Source organism: Anoplopoma fimbria, chromosome 13, assembly GCF_027596085.1.
Source record: "Anoplopoma fimbria isolate UVic2021 breed Golden Eagle Sablefish chromosome 13, Afim_UVic_2022, whole genome shotgun sequence".
Classification (NCBI taxonomy): domain Eukaryota; kingdom Metazoa; phylum Chordata; class Actinopteri; order Perciformes; family Anoplopomatidae; genus Anoplopoma; species Anoplopoma fimbria.
The window spans coordinates 9,612,012-9,637,119 of record NC_072461.1 but is presented as its reverse complement, the minus strand read 5'-3'; the positions used below and the strand labels follow the sequence as shown (position 1 = coordinate 9,637,119).

General features: G+C 40.7%; 5 protein-coding genes across 7 annotated transcripts in view; 1 reads left to right on the top strand and 4 right to left on the bottom strand.

The window, feature by feature from the left end:
- Positions 1-524: 524 nt before the first annotated feature.
- LOC129101724 (lymphocyte antigen 6C2-like) lies at positions 525-1,431 on the bottom strand. The gene is made up of 3 exons (XM_054611636.1): positions 1,277-1,431; positions 931-1,029; positions 525-815 (listed from the first exon to the last, which is right to left on the bottom strand). Exons 1-3 carry the CDS (start codon positions 1,323-1,325, stop codon positions 667-669), a joined length of 297 nt encoding a protein of 98 aa, XP_054467611.1. The 5' UTR covers positions 1,326-1,431; the 3' UTR covers positions 525-666.
- Positions 1,432-9,041: 7,610 nt separating this feature from the next.
- On the bottom strand, positions 9,042-9,805 carry LOC129101776 (three-finger toxin MALT0070C-like). Its single transcript, XM_054611696.1, has 3 exons — positions 9,675-9,805; positions 9,420-9,518; positions 9,042-9,324 (listed from the first exon to the last, which is right to left on the bottom strand). Exons 1-3 carry the CDS (start codon positions 9,721-9,723, stop codon positions 9,176-9,178), a joined length of 297 nt encoding a protein of 98 aa, XP_054467671.1. The 5' UTR covers positions 9,724-9,805; the 3' UTR covers positions 9,042-9,175.
- A 1,632-nt stretch (positions 9,806-11,437) lies between these two features.
- LOC129101851 (uncharacterized) lies at positions 11,438-16,444 on the bottom strand. The gene is made up of 6 exons (XM_054611802.1): positions 16,277-16,444; positions 15,926-16,024; positions 15,666-15,810; positions 12,091-12,248; positions 11,836-11,934; positions 11,438-11,720 (listed from the first exon to the last, which is right to left on the bottom strand). The coding sequence occupies exons 1-6, from the start codon at positions 16,323-16,325 to the stop codon at positions 11,572-11,574; spliced, it is 699 nt and encodes a 232-aa protein (XP_054467777.1). The 5' UTR covers positions 16,326-16,444; the 3' UTR covers positions 11,438-11,571.
- A 2,056-nt stretch (positions 16,445-18,500) lies between these two features.
- On the bottom strand, positions 18,501-20,058 carry LOC129101626 (lymphocyte antigen 6G-like). The gene is made up of 3 exons (XM_054611513.1): positions 19,784-20,058; positions 19,009-19,116; positions 18,501-18,809 (listed from the first exon to the last, which is right to left on the bottom strand). Exons 1-3 carry the CDS (start codon positions 19,827-19,829, stop codon positions 18,655-18,657), a joined length of 309 nt encoding a protein of 102 aa, XP_054467488.1. The 5' UTR covers positions 19,830-20,058; the 3' UTR covers positions 18,501-18,654.
- Positions 20,059-22,009: 1,951 nt separating this feature from the next.
- Positions 22,010-25,108, top strand: part of msh3 (mutS homolog 3 (E. coli)) — a 44,885-nt gene continuing 41,786 nt past the window's right edge. For all 3 annotated transcript variants that reach the window (XM_054610783.1, XM_054610782.1, XM_054610784.1), the window contains exons 1-4: positions 22,010-22,243; positions 22,334-22,454; positions 23,564-23,877; positions 24,470-24,709. In XM_054610783.1, coding sequence (XP_054466758.1) covers positions 22,118-22,243; positions 22,334-22,454; positions 23,564-23,877; positions 24,470-24,709 — 801 coding nt within the window. In that variant the 5' untranslated portion in view covers positions 22,010-22,117. The remainder of the gene's footprint in view (positions 22,244-22,333; positions 22,455-23,563; positions 23,878-24,469; positions 24,710-25,108) is intronic.

Here is a 25,108-nt window from a genome sequence, read left to right as displayed (position 1 = left end):
CATTTCACTCACTCTGACAGCTTGATATTTCCTTGCATTCCTTACACCTCATACCTGTGAGTAGCAACAAGTGTTATCAAAGCGCAAACTCCCAAATGCCCCCAGATAACAGGCTTTAGGAATTGCTAAGGAATATTCCTTGCTATAAAAAGCTGTCAATTAGAGAACATTGAAATTCTTGTGTATCATGATTTTTTTTAGTTCATGCACCAGCTGGGCTGCCAGTTTCACTAACAAAGTACACACACAAACATGAAGTGCCCTCCTGGATGCCCGTCATATTTTGAATTACCTTAAGCTTCCATGAAAACATGAAAATCCTTATTACTAAGGTCTGACATCAGTTTCACATGATGACAACAGTATTATCCATTCTACACATATTTGGCTTTCTGTTGATGATGGTATATATTTTATGTCCTGTTTGTCACTCATGTTTCTAATTATTCATATTATGATTCATAACAAAGCTATTTTTGCTGTACACAGTGATGTGAAATGCAGAAGAATTAAACAAGTCAATGGTCGATCATATTGTGTTTTTATTGAACAAAAATGGACCTGCAGTCAGCTTTTACATATTAAGAATTAGTTTAATCTTCTTGAGTTGTTGAAATTGGGTATGAAAGAAGACAGATATTGTTAAGCTGTTGCTGCTCCGCTGCCTCAGAGAAAGAGTGAGATGATGGCTGAGGATACCAGCAGGAGGAGGACACTGGGACCAGTGGGGATGGCGCTGTTACACAAGTCCGTGCTACAGCACTTAATGGGGTCAATACATACAATACTGCTCATGCAGCTCTTGGTGAAGAGACCTGATGGAAAGAAACTCAGCTTTAACAACAATTAAAGCCACCAGGCTATCAGCACAGCAACAGATCGGATAATCTATGTGAAATGCTTAATATCAGCTGTGGAAGAACCACTTACCGTTCACATTGACGGAGGCACAACGGTCAAAGTTGGTGGGACAAGTCATCGTGTCGGTGCAGTGTTCGCCAACACATGAGTAGCATCTCAATCCACATGCTGTACACAAATACAGAATATTACATACACAAACATGCTCCAAATCTAATGCTCATTGTTGTGTGCACTTTTTAGGAAATCTTACTGGAATCATTTCCAGCAAGAGAACAAGAGAAACTTAGGAGGAAACAGAAACTGTGAAATATGATATCCAAAATCCTCCCCTCCAAAAAACAAAAAACCACACCCAACAAAACAAGAAAATTCTATTACAAGCTAAAGCACATGCATCATAAAGTGTTCTTACCTGCAGACACAGTCACCAACAGGATCAAAGCTCCATAAAAATGCATCATGGAGAGAACGGAGAGAAAAAACAGATGTTTAATTAACTGCGTAGGACAAGATCTCCACTCTGACCAAGCTCTCCCTTTAGAGTACCACCCACCAGTCTTGTCTCAAAACCTAGTTGCGTTTCTTTAGAAAGACTCCTCCCATGAGTCTAAGTGCATTATCCCAGTGAGACAGCTGTAAAAAAAAAGTACAATAACTGAAAGTCACATGAAATCGTCTTTGGATAACGTCTCTTTTGGGTGATACAAATCAGTCTGCAAATGTTGCAGTAGTTTTCTGTAAAGTATTACATTGATTGTTGCAACAACAATAACTGAAAGTTCACATTTATTTTGTAGTCAATGTTCAGTCAATGTTCAAACTGCAAAGCTCAAGTGAAATTATTGTCTAACTTTACTGCATTAAGTAATGCAATTAAGTTTAATTAAGCCTGTGTGGTCCTACCTTTAAGATTTCACATAAGTTTAAGCAAAAAAAAATATCAGTAAGATGAACATAAAAGTAAAAGTACTTTTTGGGCAAAATGAGCTTTTTCAGAGCCCTCTAGAAAGTGACCAAATTATCTCTGTTGCCATCAGGGCAAGTAAGTAATGTATATATATTTATATATATTGGCAGAGTGGACATCTTGTCCCACGCACTTTAATTGTTTTATAGGAGAACTGAAGAAAAGATGTCACCTCTGCCAAAGCTGCAACTTCTCAGTCTTCATCCAATATTTCCTCAGAGAGCATCCACCCAAACTCTGAACCAGAGAAGGTTGATATATGAATAAAGACCTGCGTATATAAATAAGGCTCCTAAGTGAAGGAACTTGAGAGAGAGACTTTGGAGAAGATATATAGTTGATTCAGAAGGGAGGGAAAGAGTTAACTTGTTAGAGGAGCATAACTGTGTTTTGTAAATGTGTATGAAGCCTTTCCAGGTAAATTCCTGAGTCAGTTATTAGCCAAAGTAACCAGTAGAATACTGAAATTGGAAAAGTACAAATTTCCATTCGAAATGGAAATACTTGCTGGCACCTGGCAACGCACTGGGTAATTTCACTGTCAACGATTCAAAGTTGGTTGAGGACTCAGTGCCATTGCCTTTGCATATTTGGGGGAAAGATGAAGGGCATTGATAAAGACAGTTCAATCAGGAGAGACTACTGCGGTGGAGGTTTGACCGAATAAGGGAACCAACAAAGAGAAATTTATCTTTGTATATATTTTATAGGCTTTTGTACAAAAGGACCGAAACCAACAAAGTGACAGTCAGCGACTGCCGAGGAATCGATCCTGAGTACATCTTCACCAGGGTTTTTATATGCATAAGAACAAAGAGTTAATAGTTACATTCAATGAAGGAATAGACATACTTAATATAGAACAGAGAGACATCGCTTAATAAAGAACAGGAAATTTCCCAAATGAAGGCACACTCTTGTCTTAGACACACATCAGACGGTTAATGTGCAGGCTAGGCTATATTTCAATCTTCCATCATTTGACACTCAGTATCGTATACAGATCAAGCATTGTATTAGCAAGGACAGTTCATTAAAAGCAAGTCCAGTTCAAGCAGGAAAGAAAGATAGACATCAGGGGTTCAAATATAGTTCAAGCGGATAAGGGAGCCGGTCATTCCAGGCCATAAAAACAGTATAACACAGAGAGTCATTCTTAATACAAAGGTCGTAAATGATACTGTTTCCTTTACAGCTTCAATAAAATTTAACAATGATTTATTACACATGCATAAGAATGAATAGTACAAAGTCTGATTTGTTGATGTTCATCACACTGAACGTCTGCTTACACACGTAGGTAGAGTCAAACAACACCAGCATCCTCTGTGCCATCCTCCTAACGTTTGGAAACTTGGCTTCTCTTAGGGAAGCATAAAACTCATCCAGTTTAAGGGAGTTGAAATTCTCCTTTAAGATGGAGTCACATTGAAGATCAATCAGTTCCAATTGCAACTCCTGCGGCGCTGTTTCATAGTCTTGTGACAGGGGACATGACACCAGCTGAAGTGACTTGTCAATTTTTTCAAAATCAGAGAACCGACGGCAGAATTCTCCGTGCAGGTCGTCCAGCAATTTGCTGTATTTCTTCATATGTGGAGGGGCCTCTTTCAGTGTCGCCAGTGTGGGGAAATGAGCAAATAATTTGTTTGAAATTTGTCTTGAGAATAAAGTCAACTTGGCTTTGAAGGCTCTCACATTTGTGTACATTTCGTGCACAAATTGATCTTTCCCTTGTAGCTTCATGATCAGCTCATTCATGTGTGTCAATATGTCCACAGCAAAAGCAAAATCACAAAGCCAATCTGCGTCGCTCAGCTTGGGAAAATCTTCAGCTTTCCTGATTAACTCCAAAAATGAGCTAACCTCCCCTTTGAGCTCCCACACTCGTCGACATACTTTCCCCAAACTTAACCAGCGGACATGAGAGTGATACAACAAGTCCTGGTGATCAGCATCAGTTTCCTCAAGGAACTTAATAAATTGACGATGCTGAAGTCCCCTCGCTCGTATAAAGTTAACAAGTTTTACGACTGGCTTCACTACATGATCAAGCTGCAATACAGATTTACACAGGGCTCCCTAATGGATTATGCAGTGTAGGAAAATGACATCCAGCTCAGGGTTTTCCTCTTTCACCTTATCCTGGATTCTTTTCAGCAGCCCGACGTTTTTTCCTGTTAAGTTTGGCGATCCATCTGTGGTGACTTTGGCAAGTTTACACCAAGGTAGCTTCACCCTCTCGATGACACCAGACACGTTGTCATACAAGTCCTCTCCTCGTGTTGTCCCCTGTAGAGATTCCATGGTCAAAAATTCCTCCGTTATCTAAAAATTGTCATTAATCCCTCTGATAAAAATGAAGAGCTGAGCGGTGTCTTTTACGTCGTTACTTTCGTCCAGTGCTAACGGATATAACTTAAATGACTCAGCTTTTTTGTTTAACTCGCTGGCCAAGTCTTCGTCAATTAGTTCAACACGGCGAGTCACTGTCCTGCGTGATAAACTCATTTTTTCAAATTTGTTTTTGCTCTCTGGACACAAGAGACCTGCTGTCTCTACCATGCATTCTTTCAAAAACTCCCCTTCGGGGAAAGGCTTGCTGGCCTTTGCTAATTTGAATGCTAGCAAATAACTTGCCTTGCTGCTTGACTCTTGAATAGCACTTTGTTGGAGAAAAATATTTTGTTGAGTCTTTAAATTGGCTGCCAACCTCTGAGCAGTAGCCGCCCGTTCTTGCGTTGACTTTTTGCTAGCGTAGTTGGCATGCTTGCTGGAAAAGTGGCGGCTGATATTGTATTCTTTGAAAACCGCAACGGTTTCTTGGCAAATAAGCCATACAGCCTTTGATCGCACTTCGGTGAAAAGATATTTAGCTGTCCATTAACACTCGGCCATCACTGTCGACTTTTCTTTTCTTTGGTCCACTCATTGTTACAGAAGGGCTCAATGCAGTGTCAAAGGTGAATTAGAGAGAATAGACCAGACTCCAGTAAAGGTCAATTGTGTCTGGAGTGCGCCATCTAGTGGGCTCAACTGAAACACCGGGTATTGCAGGAAAAAGGCAAAATGAATTCGGTCTTTACTATAATTGGGACAATTTTGTACCAATATTCGATGGGCCGGATTAAAAATCCCAACCGGGCCGTAGTTTGCCCACCACTGGTCTAGATAGACCGCAGACAAGGATAGGGGGATCTCGAAAGACCGCAGAACAGGATATGCTGGTCTAGATAGACCACAGTAAAGTCTGATGGGATCTCAACAGATCACCGAAATGATAGTGGGGGTCTCGACAGACTGCAGGAAAGGATAGGGAGGGTCTTGTTAGACCGTAGAACAGAATAGGTTTGGTTCAAGTAAGAACGCAGCTTAGGACACTTGTGGGTCATGTCAGACCGTAGCACAGGACAGACTTGGTCAAGTGAGAGGACAGGATAGGGGTAGAGGTAGACCAGAGAGATATCGTGAGAGTCCCCAGAGAACGGGGAAAGGAGATGTTTGACCAGAATTAGAAGAAAATCGGTCCTTCTAGACCAGGTCATGTTAGACCAGGAAATGAGAAAACTGGGTCCATCTTGACCAGGTCACTTCCAACCAGGAAATGAGAAACAGTCAAGTTAGACCTGGGGAATGGAAAACGTTCACGTTAGATCAGGGAAATGAGAAAAGGTCGCTTCGGACCAGGCCATGTTAGACCAGGAATTTAGAAAGCGGTCACGTAGACCGTGAGATTTGAGAACCAGTGTATGGGACCAGCAAACAGCGAACATAGTCACTTATACCAGCTACCCGTCTCAGTCTAATGAACATAACACATTACGCATAGATGAGAATATCCACCAGGACTATAGTATGCCGAAGTAGATTTATTTAATATATAAACACCCTAGCATGGATAAATATTGCTATCACATACAAATTAAAGAAGGCAATACACAAAATGACACCATCACCAGTTATATGCATACCTTACCAGATATTTTAAGGCTTTAACGACCTCTGATTTACAAGTATTGTTTTGAGGTTGGGGCGGATGTAAGAACACAGTCATGTAAGACCAGGACATTCGAAACGTTTTGTTACGCCAGAAAATTGAGAACCCGGTAACGGTCCGTTAGACCAGCAAATTGAGAACCTGGACACGATAGACCAGCGAATAGTCTGACTCAATGAACAGACAGGAAGCAATGCATTATACAGTGCATGAGAGAATATCTGCTTAACAATAAAATGCGAGTGTAGCTTCAGTGATAATATAAGGAACATTAGGCCTTATTAAGATAAGATAGATAAGATAAGATAAGATAATCCTTTATTAGTCCCGCAGCGGGGACATTTGCAGGCTTACAGCAGCATAGGGTAAAGTGCACACAAGAGACATAGTAAAAGAAAGACAAGATAAAAATAAAAATGAAATAAAAAACAAGTATTATAAATAAGCAATAAAAAACTGAAAATCAACAATACTGAAATATTATATTTACAGACATAAAAAACTATTATAGTTTTATTGCACAGTGTATTGTATTGCACGTGTCATGTGGTCTGCTGGGAGCAGAGTTGGTTGTGCAACCTGACAGCAGCTGGAAGGAAGGACCTGCGGTACCTCTCCTTCACACACCGGGGTGAAGCAGCCGGTGGCTGAAGGAGCTGCACAGTGCTGCCAGGGTGTCCTGCATGGGGTGAGAGGTGTTGTTCATCAGAGATGACAGCTTGACCATCATCCTCCCACCACCTCCACCGTATCAAGTGGACACCCCAGCACACTGCTGGCCTTCCTGACAAGCTTGTTCAGTCTCTTCTTGTCGGCTGCTGAGATGCTGCTGCTCCAGCAGACCACTGCATAAAAAATGGCTGATGCCACCACAGAGTCGAAAAAGGTCCTCAGGAGTGCTCTCTGCACTCCAAAGGACCCCAGTCTCCTCAGCAGATAGAGTCTGCTCTGACCCTTTTTGTATAGTGCATTTGTATGATTAGTCCACCACCAGCTCTTTGGTTTTACCAGAGTTGATCTGGAGGCGGTTCCGCCGGCACCATCCTATGAAGTCCTGGTTCAGTTCTCTGTATTCCCTCTCATCACCGGCGGAGATGAGGCCGACGACTGCAGAGTCATCAGAGAACTTTTGCAGGTGGCAGGTAGCAGAGTTGTATGTGAAGTCTGATGTGTAGGAAGAGGAATGGAGCCAGAACGGTTCCTTGTGGGGCCCCCGTGCTGCAGGACACCAGATCTGACTCACACTCCCTTATCCTCACATACTGTGGACGGTTGGTGAGGTAGTCCAGGATCCATGCAGTGAGGTGGTGGTCAAGTTTAAGCAAAAAAATATATCAGTAAGATGAACATAAAAGTAAAAGTACTTTTTGGGCAAAATGAGCTTTTTCAGAGCCCTCTAGAAAGTGACCAAATTATCTCTGTTGCCATCAGGGCAAGTAAGTAATGTATATATATTGGCAGAGTGGACATCTTGTCCTATGCAGTTAATTAAAAATCTATTTTTGTGACTGTGTCTGCAGGTAAGAACAGTCTACCATGTACAGTGGGTACGGAAAGTATTCAGACCCCTTTAAATTTTTCACCCTTTGTTTCATTGCAGCCATTTTTTTTCGCATTAATGTACACTCAGCAACCCATCTTGACAGAAAAAAACAGAAATGTAGAAATTTTTGAAACTGAAATATCACATGGTCATAAGTATTCAGACCCTTTGCTCAGTATTGAGTAGAAGCACCCTTTTGAGCTAGTACAGCCATGAGTCTTCTTGGGAATGGTGCAACAAGTTTCTCACACCTGGATTTGGGGATCCTCTGCCATTCTTCCTTGCAGATCCTCTCCAGTTCTGTCAGGTTGGATGGTGAACGTTGGTGGACAGCCATTTTCAGGTCTCTCCAGAGATGCTCAATTGGGTTTAGGTCAGGGCTCTGGCTGGGCCAGTCAAGAATGGTCACAGACTTGTTCCGAAGCCACTCCTTTGTTATTTTAGCTGTGTGCTTCGGGTCATTGTCTTGTTGGAAGGTGAACCTTCGGCCCAGTCTGAGGTCCTGAGCACTCTGGAGGAGGTTTTCTTCCAGGATATCTCTGTACTTGGCCGCATTCATCTTTCCTTCAATTGCAACCAGTCGTCCTGTCCCTGCAGCTGAAAAACACCCCCATAGCATGATGCTGCCACCACCATGTTTCACTGTTGGGATTGTATTGGGCAGGTGATGAGCAGTGTCTGGTTTTCTCCACACATACCGCTTAGAATTAACGCCAAAAAGTTCAATCTTGGTCTCATCAGACCAGAGAATCTTATTTCTCATAGTTTGGGAGTCCTCCATGTGTTTTTTGGCAAACTCTATGCGGGCTTTCATATGTCTTGCACTGAGGAGAGGCTTCCGTCGGGCCACTCTGCCATAAAGCCCCGACTGGTGGAGGGCTGCAGTGATAGTTGACTTTGTGGAACTTTCTCCCATCTCCCTACTGCATCTCTGGAGCTCAGCCACAGTGATCTTTGGGTTCTTCTTTACCTCTCTCACCAAGGCTCTTCTCCCACGATTGCTCAGTTTGGCTGGACGGCCAGGTCTAGGAAGAGTTCTGGTCATCCCATACTTCTTCCATTTAAGGATTATGGAGGCCACTGTGCTCTTAGGAACCTTGAGTGCTGCAGAAATTCTTTTGTAACCTTGGCCAGATCTGTGCCTTGCCACAATTCTGTCTCTGAGCTCCTTGGGCAGTTCCTTCGACCTCATGATTCTCATTTGTTCTGACATGCACTGTGAGCTGTAAGGTCTTATATAGACAGGTGTGTGCCTTTCCTAATCAAGTCCAATCAGTTTAATTAAACACAGCTGGACTCCAATGAAGGAGTAGAACCATCTCAAGGAGGATCAGAAGAAATGGACGGCATGTGAGTTAAATATGAGTGTCACAGCAAAGGGTCTGAATACTTATGACCATGTGATATTTCAGTTTTTCTTTTTTAATAAATTTGCAAAAAATTCTACATTTCTGTTTTTTTCTGTCAAGATGGGTTGCTGAGTGTACATTAATGTGAAAAAAAATGAACTTTTTCGATTATTTGGCTTTCTGTTGATGATGGTATATATTTTATGTCCTGTTTTGTCACTCATGTTTCTAATTATTCATATTATGATTTATAACAAAGCTATTTTTGCTGTACATAGTGATGTGAAATGCAGAAGAATTAAACAAGTCAATGGTCGATCATATTGTGTTTTTATTGAACAAAAATGGACCTGCAGTCAGCTTTTACATATTAAGAATTAGTTTAATCTTCTTGAGTTGTTGAAATTGGGTATGAAAGAAGACAGATATTGTTAAGCTGTTGCTGCTCCGCTGCCTCAGAAAAAGAGTGAGATGATGGCTGAGGATACCAGCAGGAGGAGGACACTGGGACCAGTGGGGATGGCGCTGTTACACAAGTCCGTGCTACAGCACTTCATGGGGCCAAAACATAAAGTACTGCTCATGCAGCTCTTGGTGAAGAGACCTGATGGAAAGAAACTCAGCTTTAACAACAATTAAAGCCACCAGTCGGATAATCTATGTGAAATGCTTAATATCAGCTGTGGAAGAACCACTTACCGTTCCCATTGACGGTGGCACAACTGTCAAAGTTGGCGGGACAAGTCACTTTGTCGGTGCAGTGTTCGCCAACACATGAGTAGCATCTCAATCCACATGCTGTACACAAATACAGAATATTACATACACAAACATGCTCCAAATCTAATGCTCATTGTTGTGTGCACTTTTTAGGAAATCTTACTGGAATCATTTCCAACAAAATAAGAAAATTCTATTACAAGCTAAAGCACATGCATCATAAAGTGTTCTTACCTGCAGACACAGTCACCAACAGGATCAAAGCTCCATAAAAATGCATCATGGAGAGAACGGAGAGAAAAAACAGATGTTTAATTAACTGCGTAGGACAAGATCTCCACTCTGCCCAAGCTCTCCCTTTAGAGTACCACCCACCAGTCTTCTCTCAAAACCTAGTTGCGTTTCTTTAGAAAGACTCCTCCCATGAGCATAAGTGCATTATCCCAGAGAGACAGCTGTAAAAAAACAAGAACAATAACTGAAAGAGGCGGCTGTGGCGTAGTGGAGAGCAAGGTAGTTCTCCATTCAGAGGATCGGTGGTTCGGTGGATCGGTGATCGGTGGTTCCCGGCTTTGTCGATGTGTCCTTGGGCAAGACACTTAACCCCAAGTTGCTCCCGAAGGCTTGCCATCGGTGTGGACTGGATGTTGCATGAATGTTAGTTAGAGTCTGATGGTGGCACCTTGCATGGTAGCCTGTCATCAGTGTGTGAATGGGTGAATGATATGTAATATACTACTGATTGTAAGTCGCTTTGGATAAAAGCGTCTGCTAAATGACTGTAATGTAATGTAATGTAATGAAAGTCACATGAAATCGTCTTTGGATAACGTCTCTTTTGGGTGATACAAATCAGTCTGCAAACGTTGCAGTAGTTTACTGTAAAGTATTACATTGTTGTTGCAACAACAACAACAACAACAACAACAACAACAACAACTGAAATTTCACATTTATTTTGCAGTCAATGTTCAAACTACAAAGCTCAAGTGAAGTTATACTTTTTGGGCAAAATGAGCTTTTTCAGAGCCCTCTAGAAAGTGACCAAATTATCTCTGTTGCCATCAGGGCAAGTAAGTAATGTATATATATTTATATATATTGGCAGAGTGGACATCTTGTCCTATGCAATTGATTAAAAATCTATTTTTGTGACTGTGTCTGCAGGTAAGAACAATCTACCATGTATGTGCCCTGGCTTGTAATAGAATTTGTTTGTTTTTATAATGTTGTTTATTTATTATTTTGAGGGATTTAGGATATCTTATTTTATAGTCAATTAATTGGAATTTTATTAACAATGCTCTAGGACTTAAACAGCATTTAGATATTTAGATGTTACAGCTGATGGAGGTCAATCAAGGACATTTGAACTACTTTATATAATGCTGATAGTCCTTTAAAGTAACTAGTAGCCCAAAGTACTTGAGTAAATCTATGTAGTTACTTTTTACCAATGCCAGAAAGGTTTGAAAGAAGATGTAATCTTGAGAACATCTGTTTGAGAGGCTTTTGAATCCAATGTTTAAAACACTGTATGTTTGGTGTAACATAATGTAGTGCTTGGCAGGATGGGTTTGTGGTTTTCTTTTACTGAGGTGTGTTTGCTTCCTTTCAGTTTTGTGTGGTCATGATTTTTTTTAGTTCATGCACCAGCTGGGCTGCCAGTTTCACTAACAAAGTACACACACAAACAATCGAGGGCGGGGGAGTAAACATGAAGTGCCCTCCTGGATGCCCGTCATATTTTGAATTACCTTAAGCTTCCATGAAAACATGAAAATCCTTATTACTAAGGTCTGACATCAGTTTCACATGATGACAACAGTATTATCCATTCTACACATATTTGGCTTTCTGTTGATGATGGTATATATTTTATGTCCTGTTTGTCACTCATGTTTCTAATTATTCATATTATGATTTATAACAAAGCTATTTTTGCTGTACATAGTGATGTGAAATGCAGAAGAATTAAACAAGTCAATGGTCGATCATATTGTGTTTTTATTGAACAAAAATGGACCTGCAGTCAGCTTTTACATATTAAGAATTAGTTTAATCTTCTTGAGTTGTTGAAATTGGGTATGAAAGAAGACAGATATTGTTAAGCTGTTGCTGCTCCGCTGCCTCAGAGAAAGAGTGAGATGATGGCTGAGGATACCAGCAGGAGGAGGACACTGGGACCAGTGGGGATGGCGCTGTTACACAAGTCCGTGCTACAGCACTTCATGGGGCCAAAACATAAAGTACTGCTCATGCAGCTCTTGGTGAAGAGACCTGATGGAAAGAAACTCAGCTTTAACAATAATTAAAGCCACCAGGCTATCAGCACAGCAACAGATCGGATAATCTATTTGAAATGCTTAATATCAGCTGTGGAAGAACCACTTACCGTTCACATTGACGGAGGCACAACGGTCAAAGTTGGCGGGACAAGTCACTTTGTCAGTGCAGTGTTCGCCAACACATGAGTAGCATCTCAATCCACATGCTGTACAGAAATACAGAATATTACATACACAAACATGCCTCAAATCTAATGCTCATTGTTGTGTGCACTTTTTAGGAAATCTTACTGGATACATTTCCAACAAAATAAGAAAATTCTATTACAAGCTAAAGCACATGCATCATAAAGTGTTCTTACCTGCAGACACAGTCACCAACAGGATCAAAGCTCCATAAAAATGCATCATGGAGAGAACGGAGAGAAAAAACAGATGTTTAATTAACTGCGTAGGACAAGATCTCCACTCTGACCAAGCTCTCCCTTTAGAGTACCACCCACCAGTCTTCTCCCAAAACCTAGTTGCGTTTCTTTAGAAAGACTCCTCCCATGAGCATAAGTGCATTATCCCAGAGAGACAGCTGTAAAAAAACAAGAACAATAACTGAAAGAGGCGGCTGTGGCGTAGTGGAGAGCAAGGTAGTTCTCCATTCAGAGGATCGGTGGTTCGGTGGATCGGTGATCGGTGGTTCCCGGCTTCGGCAGTCGATGTGTCCTTGGGCAAGACACTTAACCCCAAGTTGCTCCCGAAGGCTTGCCATCGGTGTGGACTGGATGTTGCATGAATGTTAGTTAGAGTCTGATGGTGGCACCTTGCATGGTAGCCTGTCATCAGTGTGTAAATGGGTGAATGATATGTAATATACTACTGATTGTAAGTCGCTTTGGATAAAAGCGTCTGCTAAATGACTGTAATGTAATGTAATGTAATGAAAGTCACATGAAATCGTCTTTGGATAACGTCTCTTTTGGGTGATACAAATCAGTCTGCAAACGTTGCAGTAGTTTACTGTAAAGTATTACATTGATTGTTGCAACAACAACAACAACAACAACAACAACAACAACAACAACTGAAATTTCACATTTATTTTGCAGTCAATGTTCAAACTACAAAGCTCAAGTGAAGTTATACTTTTTGGGCAAAATGAGCTTTTTCAGAGCCCTCTAGAAAGTGACCAAATTATCTCTGTTGCCATCAGGGCAAGTAAGTAATGTATATATATTTATATATATTGGCAGAGTGGACATCTTGTCCTACGCAGTTAAAATCTATTTTTGTGACTGTGTCTGCAGGTCAGTCTACCATGTATGTGCCCTGGCTTGTAATAGAATGTGTTTGTTTTTATTATGTTGTTTATTTATTATTGATGATATACCATTATTAGCATAATGCAGAGAATTCATAATGTCATAATTGCAAATCCCGTTGAAATGTGGTCTGAATGTGAACGTTCACTCAACGTCTTCAAATAGTCGGTGATAACACTTTCACTTTTGAACCGATTTTGAACGTCTTTTCACCGGTGGCCATAGGAGTATTTTAAAAGTATTTCTTTTGGAAATATGCACACTAGGTAGCAAGAACCGTGTGCAGTGTTTTAAAAAAGTTTCCATGTTGATTTCCAAATTAGATAATAGTAGAACATGCATTTAGAGTTTTGAGACTGGAGCTGCGGTTTCATTTGAGTGTGTTGGCTGCAATGAATTGCAAACTGCAATTAAATATAATACTATGAATGTAAAACATTAGTATGAATGCCAAATGTTAGATGTTAGATGTGTGTTTTGATGAAATGTGTGGTGAAGATAAAACGTGTGGTTAATAACTGCAATCTGAGTGTAAGTAAAGCAGGAAATGTGTTTGTATTTTGGCATAATCGGTTCAGGGGTTCCGTTAATGAGTAACGTAATGATTTGCAGGTTGTGTTAATCTTGTTTTAAGTACCAGTATAAGTGTGTAAACAACGGAAAAAACGGTCTTTAAATTCAATCAATCATTTAATAAAGCACAAAAATCATGAGCCCTATCACCCTTCTCAACTTCCAGAGGCAACTCCTTTTTTATAGATTCAGTAATAACTTTTACACTTTGATAATTTTGAGTTATAACTAGGACATGATCTCTACAAAACTGCATCGTGAACAGAGAGAAAAACAGACTTTTGTTAGACCCTGTGAGAGGAGGACTCTTCCAAATCTCATATTTTGCTTTCATAACTCAACTTCTCAGTCTTCTTTCAAAAGTGAACACATTACACCAGAAAGTCACGTAGACCTCATCCGTAAATAGAGGAACTAAAAGTGACATTAAAATCATATTCAGTAGCAGATAGTATTATCGTATCTGACATTTGTTTTGCTACCTAAACAAATCCTCACATTGGCGCCATCTTGTGGACACCTGGTGGAAGTGCGAGTTTGAAATGCTTAAGTTGAAGTGTTGCAGTGTCTCCCTTCACACAGGGAACACCTGAATACAGCCAAGCCCATGTTAGAACCTACCTGCAATGTGGATCATGGGTCCAACACTTCTGGTCCTGACTGACATAACACATCAACTATTGGATTACCATATCATTTTGTACAGACATTCATGTTACATTACATTTACATTACATTACAGTCATTTAGCAGACGCTTTTATCCAAAGCGACTTACAGGAAGTGTATTCAACATAGGTATTCAAGAGAACTACTAGTCACTAGAAGTCATAAGTGCATCTCCTTTCTTAAACAAGCATCTTAAAGCATAAGCCAGAGCAAAAGTATAGTGCAGAGGCAAATTACTACGAGAACAATGATTGCAACAGACTAATACGAATATAATAAGTGCTACAAACTATTACGAATAGGATAGGTGCAGTAAACAAATACGAATTCAATAAGTGCAGCGAACTGATACGAATACAGTAAGTGCAACAACTAACACGAATGCAATAAATGCTACGAGGAAGACTCAGGGTAGTACTTCTTGAAGAGGTGAGTTTTCAGTCTGCGCCTAAAGATGGGCAGCGACTCTGCTGTCCTGACGTCGGTGGGGAGTTCATTCCACCACTGAGGGGCCAGGACAGAGAAAAGCTGTGACCGGGTGGATCGGCCGGAGGGACCTCTGAGCGACGGGGCAACCAATCGCCCCGAGGCCGCAGAGCGAAGTGGTCGGGCGGGGGTGTAGGGCTTGACCAAGGCCTGGAGATAGGAAGGAGCTGTTCCTTTCACTGCCCTGTAGGCTAGCACCAGAGTCTTAAACTGGATGCGAGCTCTTACAGGGAGCCAATGTAGAGAACGGAGAAGGGAAGTTGTGTGAGAGAACTTGGGGCGATTGAACACCAGACGTGCTGCAGCTTTCTGGACAAGCTCCAGAGGTCTGATGGCCGACGCCGGGGCTCCAGCAAGTAGTGAGTTGCAGTAATCCAGGCGGGAGATGACCAGAGCCTGGATGAGCACCTGCGCCGTCTCCTCAGTGAGGAAGAGGCGAATCCTCCTGATGTTGTAGAGGAGGAATGATGTCTCCCGATTCTGATGAACCTCTGGCTGTTCCTCTGGTGCCTTCATGAGTTTCTGATTTGAGTCAAATGTTTCGCAAACTATGTGATGGATTGCATAAAAGGTGTTGCAAATGCTTGTCATGTAAAAAAAAAAAGGAAATGAAAGTTTAAAGTGAGGATGACGGAGGTTACCCAGTTAATGTCACAAGTGTTTCAAAGGCTGGAGAAGTGAGATCATATTATTGTTAACTCAACAACAAACACACAAGTAAAAAGCTGCATACTCCATACTCAAAACAAATCAGACTTTTAAGACTAAATCTCTAAGAAGTTAGACATTTAAATGAAAAGATCGTCTCACTCATTTAGAAACAGTTCTTGCAGTTTTACAATTGAAAAGAAAAGAAAAAGCACTGCATTGAGGAAAGACAAAATCCCAGAACTTCAGAGAGAGAGTGTGATCATGGCCGAGGACACCAGCAGGAGGAGGACACTGGGACCAGTGGGGATGGCGCTGTTACACAAGTCCGTGCTACAGCACTTAATGGGGTCAATACATACAATACTGCTCATGCAGCTCTTGGTGAAGAGACCTGATGGAAAGAAACTCAGCTTTAACAACAATTAAAGCCACCAGGCTATCAGCACAGCAACAGATCGGATAATCTATTTGAAATGCTTAATATCAGCTGTGGAAGAACCACTTACCGTTCACATTGATGGTGGCACAACGGTCAAAGTTGGCGGGACAAGTCATCGTGTCGGTGCAGTGTTCGCCAACACATGCGTAGCATCTCAATCCACATGCTGTACAGAAATACAGAATATTACATACACAAACATGCTCCAAATCTAATGCTCATTGTTGTGTGCACTTTTTAGGAAATCTTTCTGGAATCATTTCCAGCAAGAGAACGAGCAGAGAAACTTAGGAGGAAACAGAAACTGTGAAATATGATATCCAAAATCCTCCCCTCCCAAAAAAACAAAAAACCACACCCAACAAAATAAGAAAATTCTATTACAAGCTAAAGCACATGCATCATAAAGTGTTCTTACCTGCAGACACAGTCACCAACAGGATCAAAGCTCCATAAAAATGCATCATGGAGAGAACGGAGAGAAAAAACAGATGTTTAATTAACTGCGTAGGACAAGATCTCCACTCTGACCAAGCTCTCCCTTTAGAGTACCACCCACCAGTCTTCTCTCAAAACCTAGTTGCGTTTCTTTAGAAAGACTCCTCCCATGAGCGTAAGTGCATTATCCCAGAGAGACAGCTGTAAAAAAACAAGAACAATAACTGAAAGTCACATGAAATCGTCTTTGGATAACGTCTCTTTTGGGTGATACAAATCAGTCTGCAAACGTTGCAGTAGTTTACTGTAAAGTATTACATTGATTGTTGCAACAACAACAACAACAACAACAACAACAACAGCAACAACTTCTGAAATTTCACATTTATTTTGTCGTCAATGTTCAAACTACAAAGCTCAAGTGAAGTTATACTTTTTGGGCAAAATGAGCTTTTTCAGAGCCCTCTAGAAAGTGACCAAATTATCTCTGTTGCCATCAGGGCAAGTAAGTAATGTATATATATTTATATATATTGGCAGAGTGGACATCTTGTCCTATGCAATTAAAATCTATTTTTGTGACTGTGTCTGCAGGTCAGTCTACCATGTATGTGCCCTGGCTTGTAATAGAATGTGTTTGTTTTTATTATGTTGTTTATTTATTATTGATGATATACCATTATTAGCATAATGCAGAGAATTCATAATGTCATAATTGCAAATCCTGTTGAAATGTGGTCTGAATGTGAACGTTCACTCAACGTCTTCAAATAGTCGGTGATAACACTTTCACTTTTGAACAGATTTTGAACGTCTTTTCACCGGTGGCCATAGGAGTATTTTAAAAGTATTTTGTATGGAAATATGCACACTAGGTAGCAAGAACCGTGTGCAGTGTTTTAAAAAAGTTTCCACGTTGATTTCCAAATTAGATAACAGTAGAACATGCATTTAGAGTTTTGAGACTGGAGCTGCGGTTTCATTTGAGTGTGTTGGCTGCAATGAATTGCAAACTGCAATTAAATATAATATTATGAATGTAAAACATTAGTATGAATGGAATATATATATATCCGTGGGGATAATGCCAAATGTTAGATGTGGTGTTTTGATGAAATGTGTGGTGAAGATAAAACGTGTGGTTAACAACTGCAATCTGAGTGTAAGTAAAGCAGGAAATGTGTTTGTATTTTGGCATAATCGGTTCAGGGGTTCCGTTTATGAGTAACGTAATGATTTGCAGGTTGTGTTAATCTTGTTTTAAGTACCAGTATAAGTGTGTAAACAACGGAAAAAAACCGTCTTTAAATTCAATCAATCATTTAATAAAGCACAAAAATCATGAACCCTATCACCCTTCTCAACTTCCAGAGGCAACTCCTTTTTTATAGATTCAGTAATAACTTTTACACTTTGATAATTTTGAGTTATAACTAGGACATGATCTCTACAAAACTGCATCGTGAACAGAGAGAAAAACAGACTTTTGTTAGACCCTGTGAGAGGAGGACTCTTCCAAATCTCATATTTTGCTTTCATAACTCAACTTCTCAGTCTTCTTTCAAAAGTGAACACATTACACCAGAAAGTCACGTAGACCTCATCCGTAAATAGAGGAACTAAAAGTGACATTAAAATCATATTCAGTAGCAGATAGTATTATCGTATCTGACATTTGTTTTGCTACCTAAACAAATCCTCACGTTGGCTCCATCTTGTGGACACCTGGTGGAAGTGTGAGATTGAAATGCTTAAGTTGAAGTGTTGCAGTGTCTCCCTTCACACAGGGAACACCTGAATACAGCCAAGCCCATGTTAGAACCTACCTGCAATGTGGATCATGGGTCCAACACTTCTGGTCCTGACTGACATAACACATCAACTATTGGATTACCATATCATTTTGTACAGACATTCATGTTCCCCAGATGATGTCTCCCACCGATTCTGATGAACCTCTGGCTGTTCCTCTGGTGCCTTCATGAGTTTCTGATTTGAGTCAAATGTTTCGCAAACTATGTGATGGATTGCCATAAAATGTGTTGCAAATGCTTGTCATGTAAAAAAAAAAAGGAAATGAAAGTTTAAAGTGAGGATGACGGAGGTTACCCAGTTAATGTCACAAGTGTTTCAAAGGTTGGAGAAGTGAGATCATATTGTTAACTCAACAACAAACACACAAGTAAAAAGCTGCATACTCCATACTCAAAACAAATCAGACTTTTAAGACTAAATCTCTAAGAAGTTATACATTTAAATGAAAAGATCGTCTCACTCATTTAGAAACAGTTCTTGCAGTTTTACAATTGAAAAGAAAAGAAAAAGTGCTGCATTGAGGAAAGACAAAATCCCAGAACTTCAGAGAGAGAGTGTGATCATGGCCGAGGACACCAGCAGGAGGATGACACTGGGACCAGTTGGTGTGGCGCTGTTACACAAGTTCCCTTCACAGCAAGCCACGGCACCTATGCACGCTAAACTGGTTTGGCAGCCCTTGGTAACCATGTTATAACCTACAAAACACAAAGGGGAAACTCTCAGAAAAGCAGTTCACAAAACATGTGATGGGTATAAATGTGAAAAATTATTAAATAAATAAATAAATTAATTAATTCAATAATTTAAATAACTTGACGTGTATGTCCACCAGGCATTCAGTACAGCAACATTTTGTATTAATAATAGCTAGAGAAATGTGAAAGAACAACTTACCGTCTACTCTGAGAGAGAAACAACGGTTGAAGATGACAGGACAAGATTTGGTGTCGGTGCAGGATTGAGGGTCGGTGGCTGTGCATGTGTAGCATCTTAATGCACATGCTGTACACAGAGACACGGAAACACATCAGGTCAAGACATAGCACATATCAAACTTATCTGTTTCTTCTCCTCCTTTTTTTATTATCTTTGTTTTTACCAGTGATCACTGCATTTTGCAGTAAATAGCCAAGAAGAGGCGTGACAAAAAGAATGAGCGCAAGGAGATGGGAAATGACACGTAATAAGAGTTCTCGTCAGGCCGAGGAAGCCCAGACAGAGCGACCTGGTGACCTTCTGATCATGTGCTCTTATCGGGCAATGTACGTGTCTTTTTGCCACCATGAGGTCAACCATTAAATACTTAAGAAAGTCACTTTTTCAGAGCAAGGGACAGTTTGACCCATAACCACAATAAAAACAGTTTAAACTTTGCAAGAATTGAACCAACAAGATACGATGTATTCATTTCTGTCTCTTCCTACTCTCTCACCAGCTGCTGGATGCTTAAAGACAAACATAACAGTGGTGGCAATCATCTCATAGTCATTATGAATATTTTCCAACACGTTAAACTATTTTTTTCGCCTTCGGACACCGCTTTCTTTTTTTTTTTTTTTTTGTCGTAGCATTTTCAAATCCCAGCATTTCTTTCTTTTTTTTTTTAAAGTTACAATATTCAGGCAATGAACATTGGTGCTGTCAATGCACAAAGGGAAGTTGTTCTTACCTGCAGACAGAGTCGTAAACAGCATCAGAGCTCCATAAAGCTGCATTTTGAGCGCGGAGTAAAACAGATTGTTTATCGGCTGTGTGAGTGAGGGGAGAACTGGAGAGAAGCCTTCCACTTTCAGCCCAACTTCTTCTTCTTCATTCACAACTTGTAAATTTGCATTTCCTCACAAAGCCTTCTCCCAAGTGACCTGAATAATCCGTTTCTCAATGGCCGTTTCTCAATATGTGAACTTCTCTGTACTTGTGTCCTCGTGAACTTGTGAAACGTCATCTAGCACGGCCCAAGTACTGTTCCAATACACAAGTTCGCATTCAGCCAAGTACGGTCCAGATACCCGGATGTGTCCTCGCTCCGCCCATTATATCGAGGATGCATCGGAGGAGACTTGTGTGGACTTTGGACAGCCAAGTATCCCAGAATGCATTTCACCAGCAAACAAGAGATGACAGTAGCGGAGACGGCTCACAACTGTCAGTTATAACTGTCTAAATACTGCTGTTGTTGTGTAACGGAATTTAGTTTTAACATTTTTTTAAGCGAGAATGTAGTTGTTAAGACTTAAAATATGCGGTCAATTTATCAAGATAGAGCCTGTTTGAAAAAAGCGCCGACGTTTGTCGGAGATGAGAGGACCAGAGAGGAGACCGGGCGGTGGTGCTCATGCAGCCCGCTGACAGCAGCCTGATCTCGGCTAGGCCTCTCCAGATGTGCCGCTGGCTCCGGTGTCTCTGTGGTTGTGGTTGCAGATGTAACACAAAACATATACATATTAATATTTTAATATTTTCTAAATGAAAACGAAAAAAGGCAGGGTTGTGTTTTATATCATATTTCGTTTTATTGTCAATATATTTATTTGTATTCTTATTTTTTATTTTATTCTATTTTTATTTTATTGTATAATATGTGTATTTATTATCTGTTTCTGTGTAGTTGAGCTGCTGCAACACCCGAATTTCCCCCATGGGGATCAATAAAGGAATATAATAATAATAATAATATATATGACTGAAGATAACCGGAGTAGGCGGGACCGACGAGCTGAGTTGGTGACGTCGTGACGTTGGTGACGTCATCAAGTTCGCTGCTGTTCCAATTGCAAAATGACCGTACTGCGTCCTCCCATCCTCGGGAGTTTGTACTCCCGAGTCGAACTATCCAAGTCTGAACTTGCAAGTTTGCAAGTCCACACTTGACCATACTTGGTATTGAGAAACGGCACTTTATGCTGCTATATGAGATCATCTCTCACAATAGAAAAAATGTGAATATTTGATTTGTTTGCTAACTTTACACAAGCACCAAAGCTTTTATTTTTTAACCGTATTTTCTGTCTCGAAAGGGGCACTTTTATTTCCTTTTCGTGGTTCTTAAAATAGAGGCTCAAAAACCACTTACTCAGATGCTAGAAAGAGTGATCATGTGATACTGAAATAGAGAAGTTTAAGACATGTGAAAACATTGACACAAAGTGACAACTTACAATGTCACCAGTTTGACATGGTGCAAACGATCAGTTTAGAATATGGGTTGATTAAATGGGCCAACATTATTTTAATTTTATTTGACAGTTCAGAAAAGTTGCAAAACAAATATATATATTTCGATATTTCGCAATATGGGAAAGATATTTACCATAATGAAGTCTCAAACCGATCAGAAATGTGTTATATTTTGAAATCATCTGATTATATTATAATTATCATTTACTAATTCTTCTTTTGATTATCTTTATGGTATTGTTATAGTTTTCTTGTCTGGATGGGGCAGTTTATTAGATCTAGAAAATGCAGATGTGAAACCACTGGCTCAGTTTCATACATAACGAGACCCGATGTAATCTATTAAGATTCACAATAAAGGCGTTAATAGATGACGTAACTAAATGAGATGACGTGCCAAGAGTTTAAGTTGCTAATCTATAACGTTTTGTTTTCATCTGCAGTATATCACAAAGATAAATAAAGTTTATGAAAATTAAAAAGTACCTCCAATGCAATAAAAAACAAGTTGTTTATGTCAGATCGGACTACGTGTGCAAAAACAAGCAAAGAGTTGCGAGACTGTATATATTTCGACCACATTATCTAGAATAGTGGTTTAAATTTGAAAAAAAAAAAAGCAACCGGAAACCTTCTAATGCTCTGATTGGCTTGACGCTAGCTGCGTCATTTACGCGCCAGGGTGATCTCAGCACATGCGCCGGCATGTTTTGAAAAGTCGGGGCAGCCAAAGCCGCTCATTGCACCGGCTGGCCTCGCGTGTGCACAGATTTCTGCACACGTTATGATATAAAACGATGATTCTAATACAAGAGTAAACTAAAACATGCCAAAGTCCGCGAAGAAGTCCAGCACCGCTCAGACCTCCATTAGCAGGTACTTTGGAGGTCAGAGCAGGAGAGGTTCCTCCATCAACCAGAGTACTGCTCAGCACCAGCTTTCAAGAGGCAAGGTGAGGTGTGCTTCATTGATTATATGCTCAGATAACTTAGATACTTAACCTAAACCCAATGACTTAACCTCAACTGCTTTTGTCCTGCAGAAGAAACTTTCCCCTGATCATGGTGATTTGGGATTGTCACCAAAACGAGCCAAGCTTTGTGTCCAAGACCAGCAGGTGGAGGATTTGGACTGTGAGCCTTCATCCTGCCAGAGCACTAAAGGTGACTATGTGCACCTCAAACACAACATCCACTCGATCCTTCCTAAACCATCGCACGTCTTCACCCATTCCCTGCTTATGAAAGCTTCACATGGCTTCTAACGGCATTCAATTTAGTTTAATTTGTATAGCCCAATATCAAAAAACATATTTGCCTCAGAGGACTTAACCATCTGTACACATACGACATCCTCTGTCCCTGGACCCTCACATCGGCACAGGAAAAACTCAGAGGACAGAGAAGGGATCCTTCTCCCAGGATGGACAGAAATGCAATAGATGTCAAGTGTACAGAATGAATAACATAAGAGTTACAACACATTCATTGAATCTGACATATATGATTCATATAACAGGAGTAATAAGCAGAATAATGATGGAAAAAATAAGACTAATTATAATAACAGCAGCAATGAATATAGTAGAATTATAATAATGGTATTGGGAATAGTAATAGTAATGTGACTAATAATAATAATAATGGTCGTAGCGGTGGGTGTAAGCCAGGTCACGGCAGGAGGCACGACCACGGTCCAGATAAAACCACTATTCATGGGAACCTGCAAGGCGAGAAAGCACAAGGACTCTGTGGAAGACGCAAAGTTAGTAATGTGCATAAATGGGACATGAATACATAAAGATGGAGAGAGAGAAGAGGAGAGAGGAGCTCAGTGTATCCTAGGTAGTCCCCCAGCAGTCTAGGATAAACCAGCCTGGTTGGGGCTGGACCAAGGCGGACCTGAGTCAGCCCTAACTATGAACCTGAGCCAGCCATAACTATAAGCGCTATCAAAAAGGAAGGTCTTAAGCCTACTCTTGAAAGTGGGTAGTGTGTCTGCCCCCAGACAATATTATAGCATGTGCAGTAATACATCGTCCTGTAACTGTGAGTAGTTTGGAGCTGCTCATGGTGCATTTGGGTTGCTTAGAACATAGAAAAGTAAAGTTTTGGCTGATCTGACACAATATTTGTCTAACACAGTGATGGCAGCAAATCTTCCTTAGTACATCCAGGTATTAAATGAATGAAAAAGAGTACAATATTTACATTTGGGATTTTCTTCTACTTGTTTATAAGCCTTTTATACTCAACGTCTCCTCTCACCCCAGAGACGACGCTAACCTGGAGCCGAGGGGCAGCCGGCCTCTGCTCCTCCACCTTGGAGAAGCTGAAAGGCTTCACCTGCTCAGCCGAGCCCGGTGTCCCTCGGAGGGAAGAACAGAAGACAGATGTTGCTGGTAGCAGTACAATCTGTGACAGAGGAGGCGGCGCTCTGCCTCCCCGGGACGGAACAGATCAACAAAACAATAAAAACAGTCTTCAACAGACAGATGGCGAGTTTGAGGAGGAGGAGGAGCTTAAGGAGAAGGAGGAGGAGGACGTCAAAGAAGAGGAGAGTTCAGGGCTGCATGCTGCAAAACAGGTACCCAGTATATAAATGTTCCCTTAGAGTGTATTTTGCCCTGAGATACTGTCCATTGGCAAGGCAGCACCATGGCAGCTGACTGACCTCTTTTTAGAGGAATACAGGGAAAAATTCAGTTTCCCCATGTAGGAGATCCCGTATTGAATTGCCGGTGATGTGTTTGAGGAACTTTAGGCCAATTGTCTGTAAATACTGTGGTCACAATTCTGTTGAAAAATATGAAAAGTGTTTGTTTCCCTTATTTGTTGCTGCTGAAATTATTTTCTATGTAGGAGATCCCGTATTGAATTGCCGGTGATGTTTGAGGAACTTTAGGCCAATTGTCTGTAAATACTGTGGTCACAATTCTGTTGAAAAACAAACTTTAGGGAACTATATGAAAAGTGTTTGTTTCCCTTATTTGTTGCTGCTGAAATTATTTTCTATGTAGGAGATCCCGTATTGAATTGCCGGTGATGTGTTTGAGGAACTTTAGGCCAATTGTCTGTAAATACTGTGGTCACAATTCTGTTGAAAAATATGAAAAGTGTTTGTTTCCCTTATTTGTTGCTGCTGAAATTATTTTCTATGCGTATTTTTTCTGTTGCAGGGCTTCCGCTTGTCACAGTTTGCCAAGTCAGGAGGAGGAGGACGCGGAGGACGCCGACGACGGCAAGAAAGGGGTGTAGAGCTGAGTCCTCCATCAGACTCCGGAAACCCCTCCAGACGCTCGAAGAGCGCGTACACTCCCCTGGAACAGCAGGTCATCCAGCTGAAACAGCAGCACAAGGACGCCTTGTTGGCTGTGGAGTGTGGATACAAGTACAGGTTCTTTGGGGAGGATGCAGAGGTGATTACCTGAAAGAGCCTCTGTGGAAGGAGGTTAACAGTATTAATCCAAAACACGTCATATTTGTTCTTGTGTTGCAAGTGGTGGATACCGTCATAGTGAAAATGTGTTTCATTGTTGGTTAAAGGAGAGCGTTAATGTCATTATTTTGGTAACTTACTGTTTGAGGCTTTCACTCATGTCCTACATGTTATTTCTCTATTATAAATCCTCATAGTGGATGGAAATATTTTGTATCTGAATACAGAATTATTCATTTTCTGATAAAATAAAATAAAACTTTAAGTAGAAAAATTAGAGGGCATGATATAAATACACATTTTGTGGAGGGAGAGGTGTCACGTTGGGAGATTGTCCTCAGCACAGACGTCATATCTCTCTCTCTCTCTCTCTCTGTGT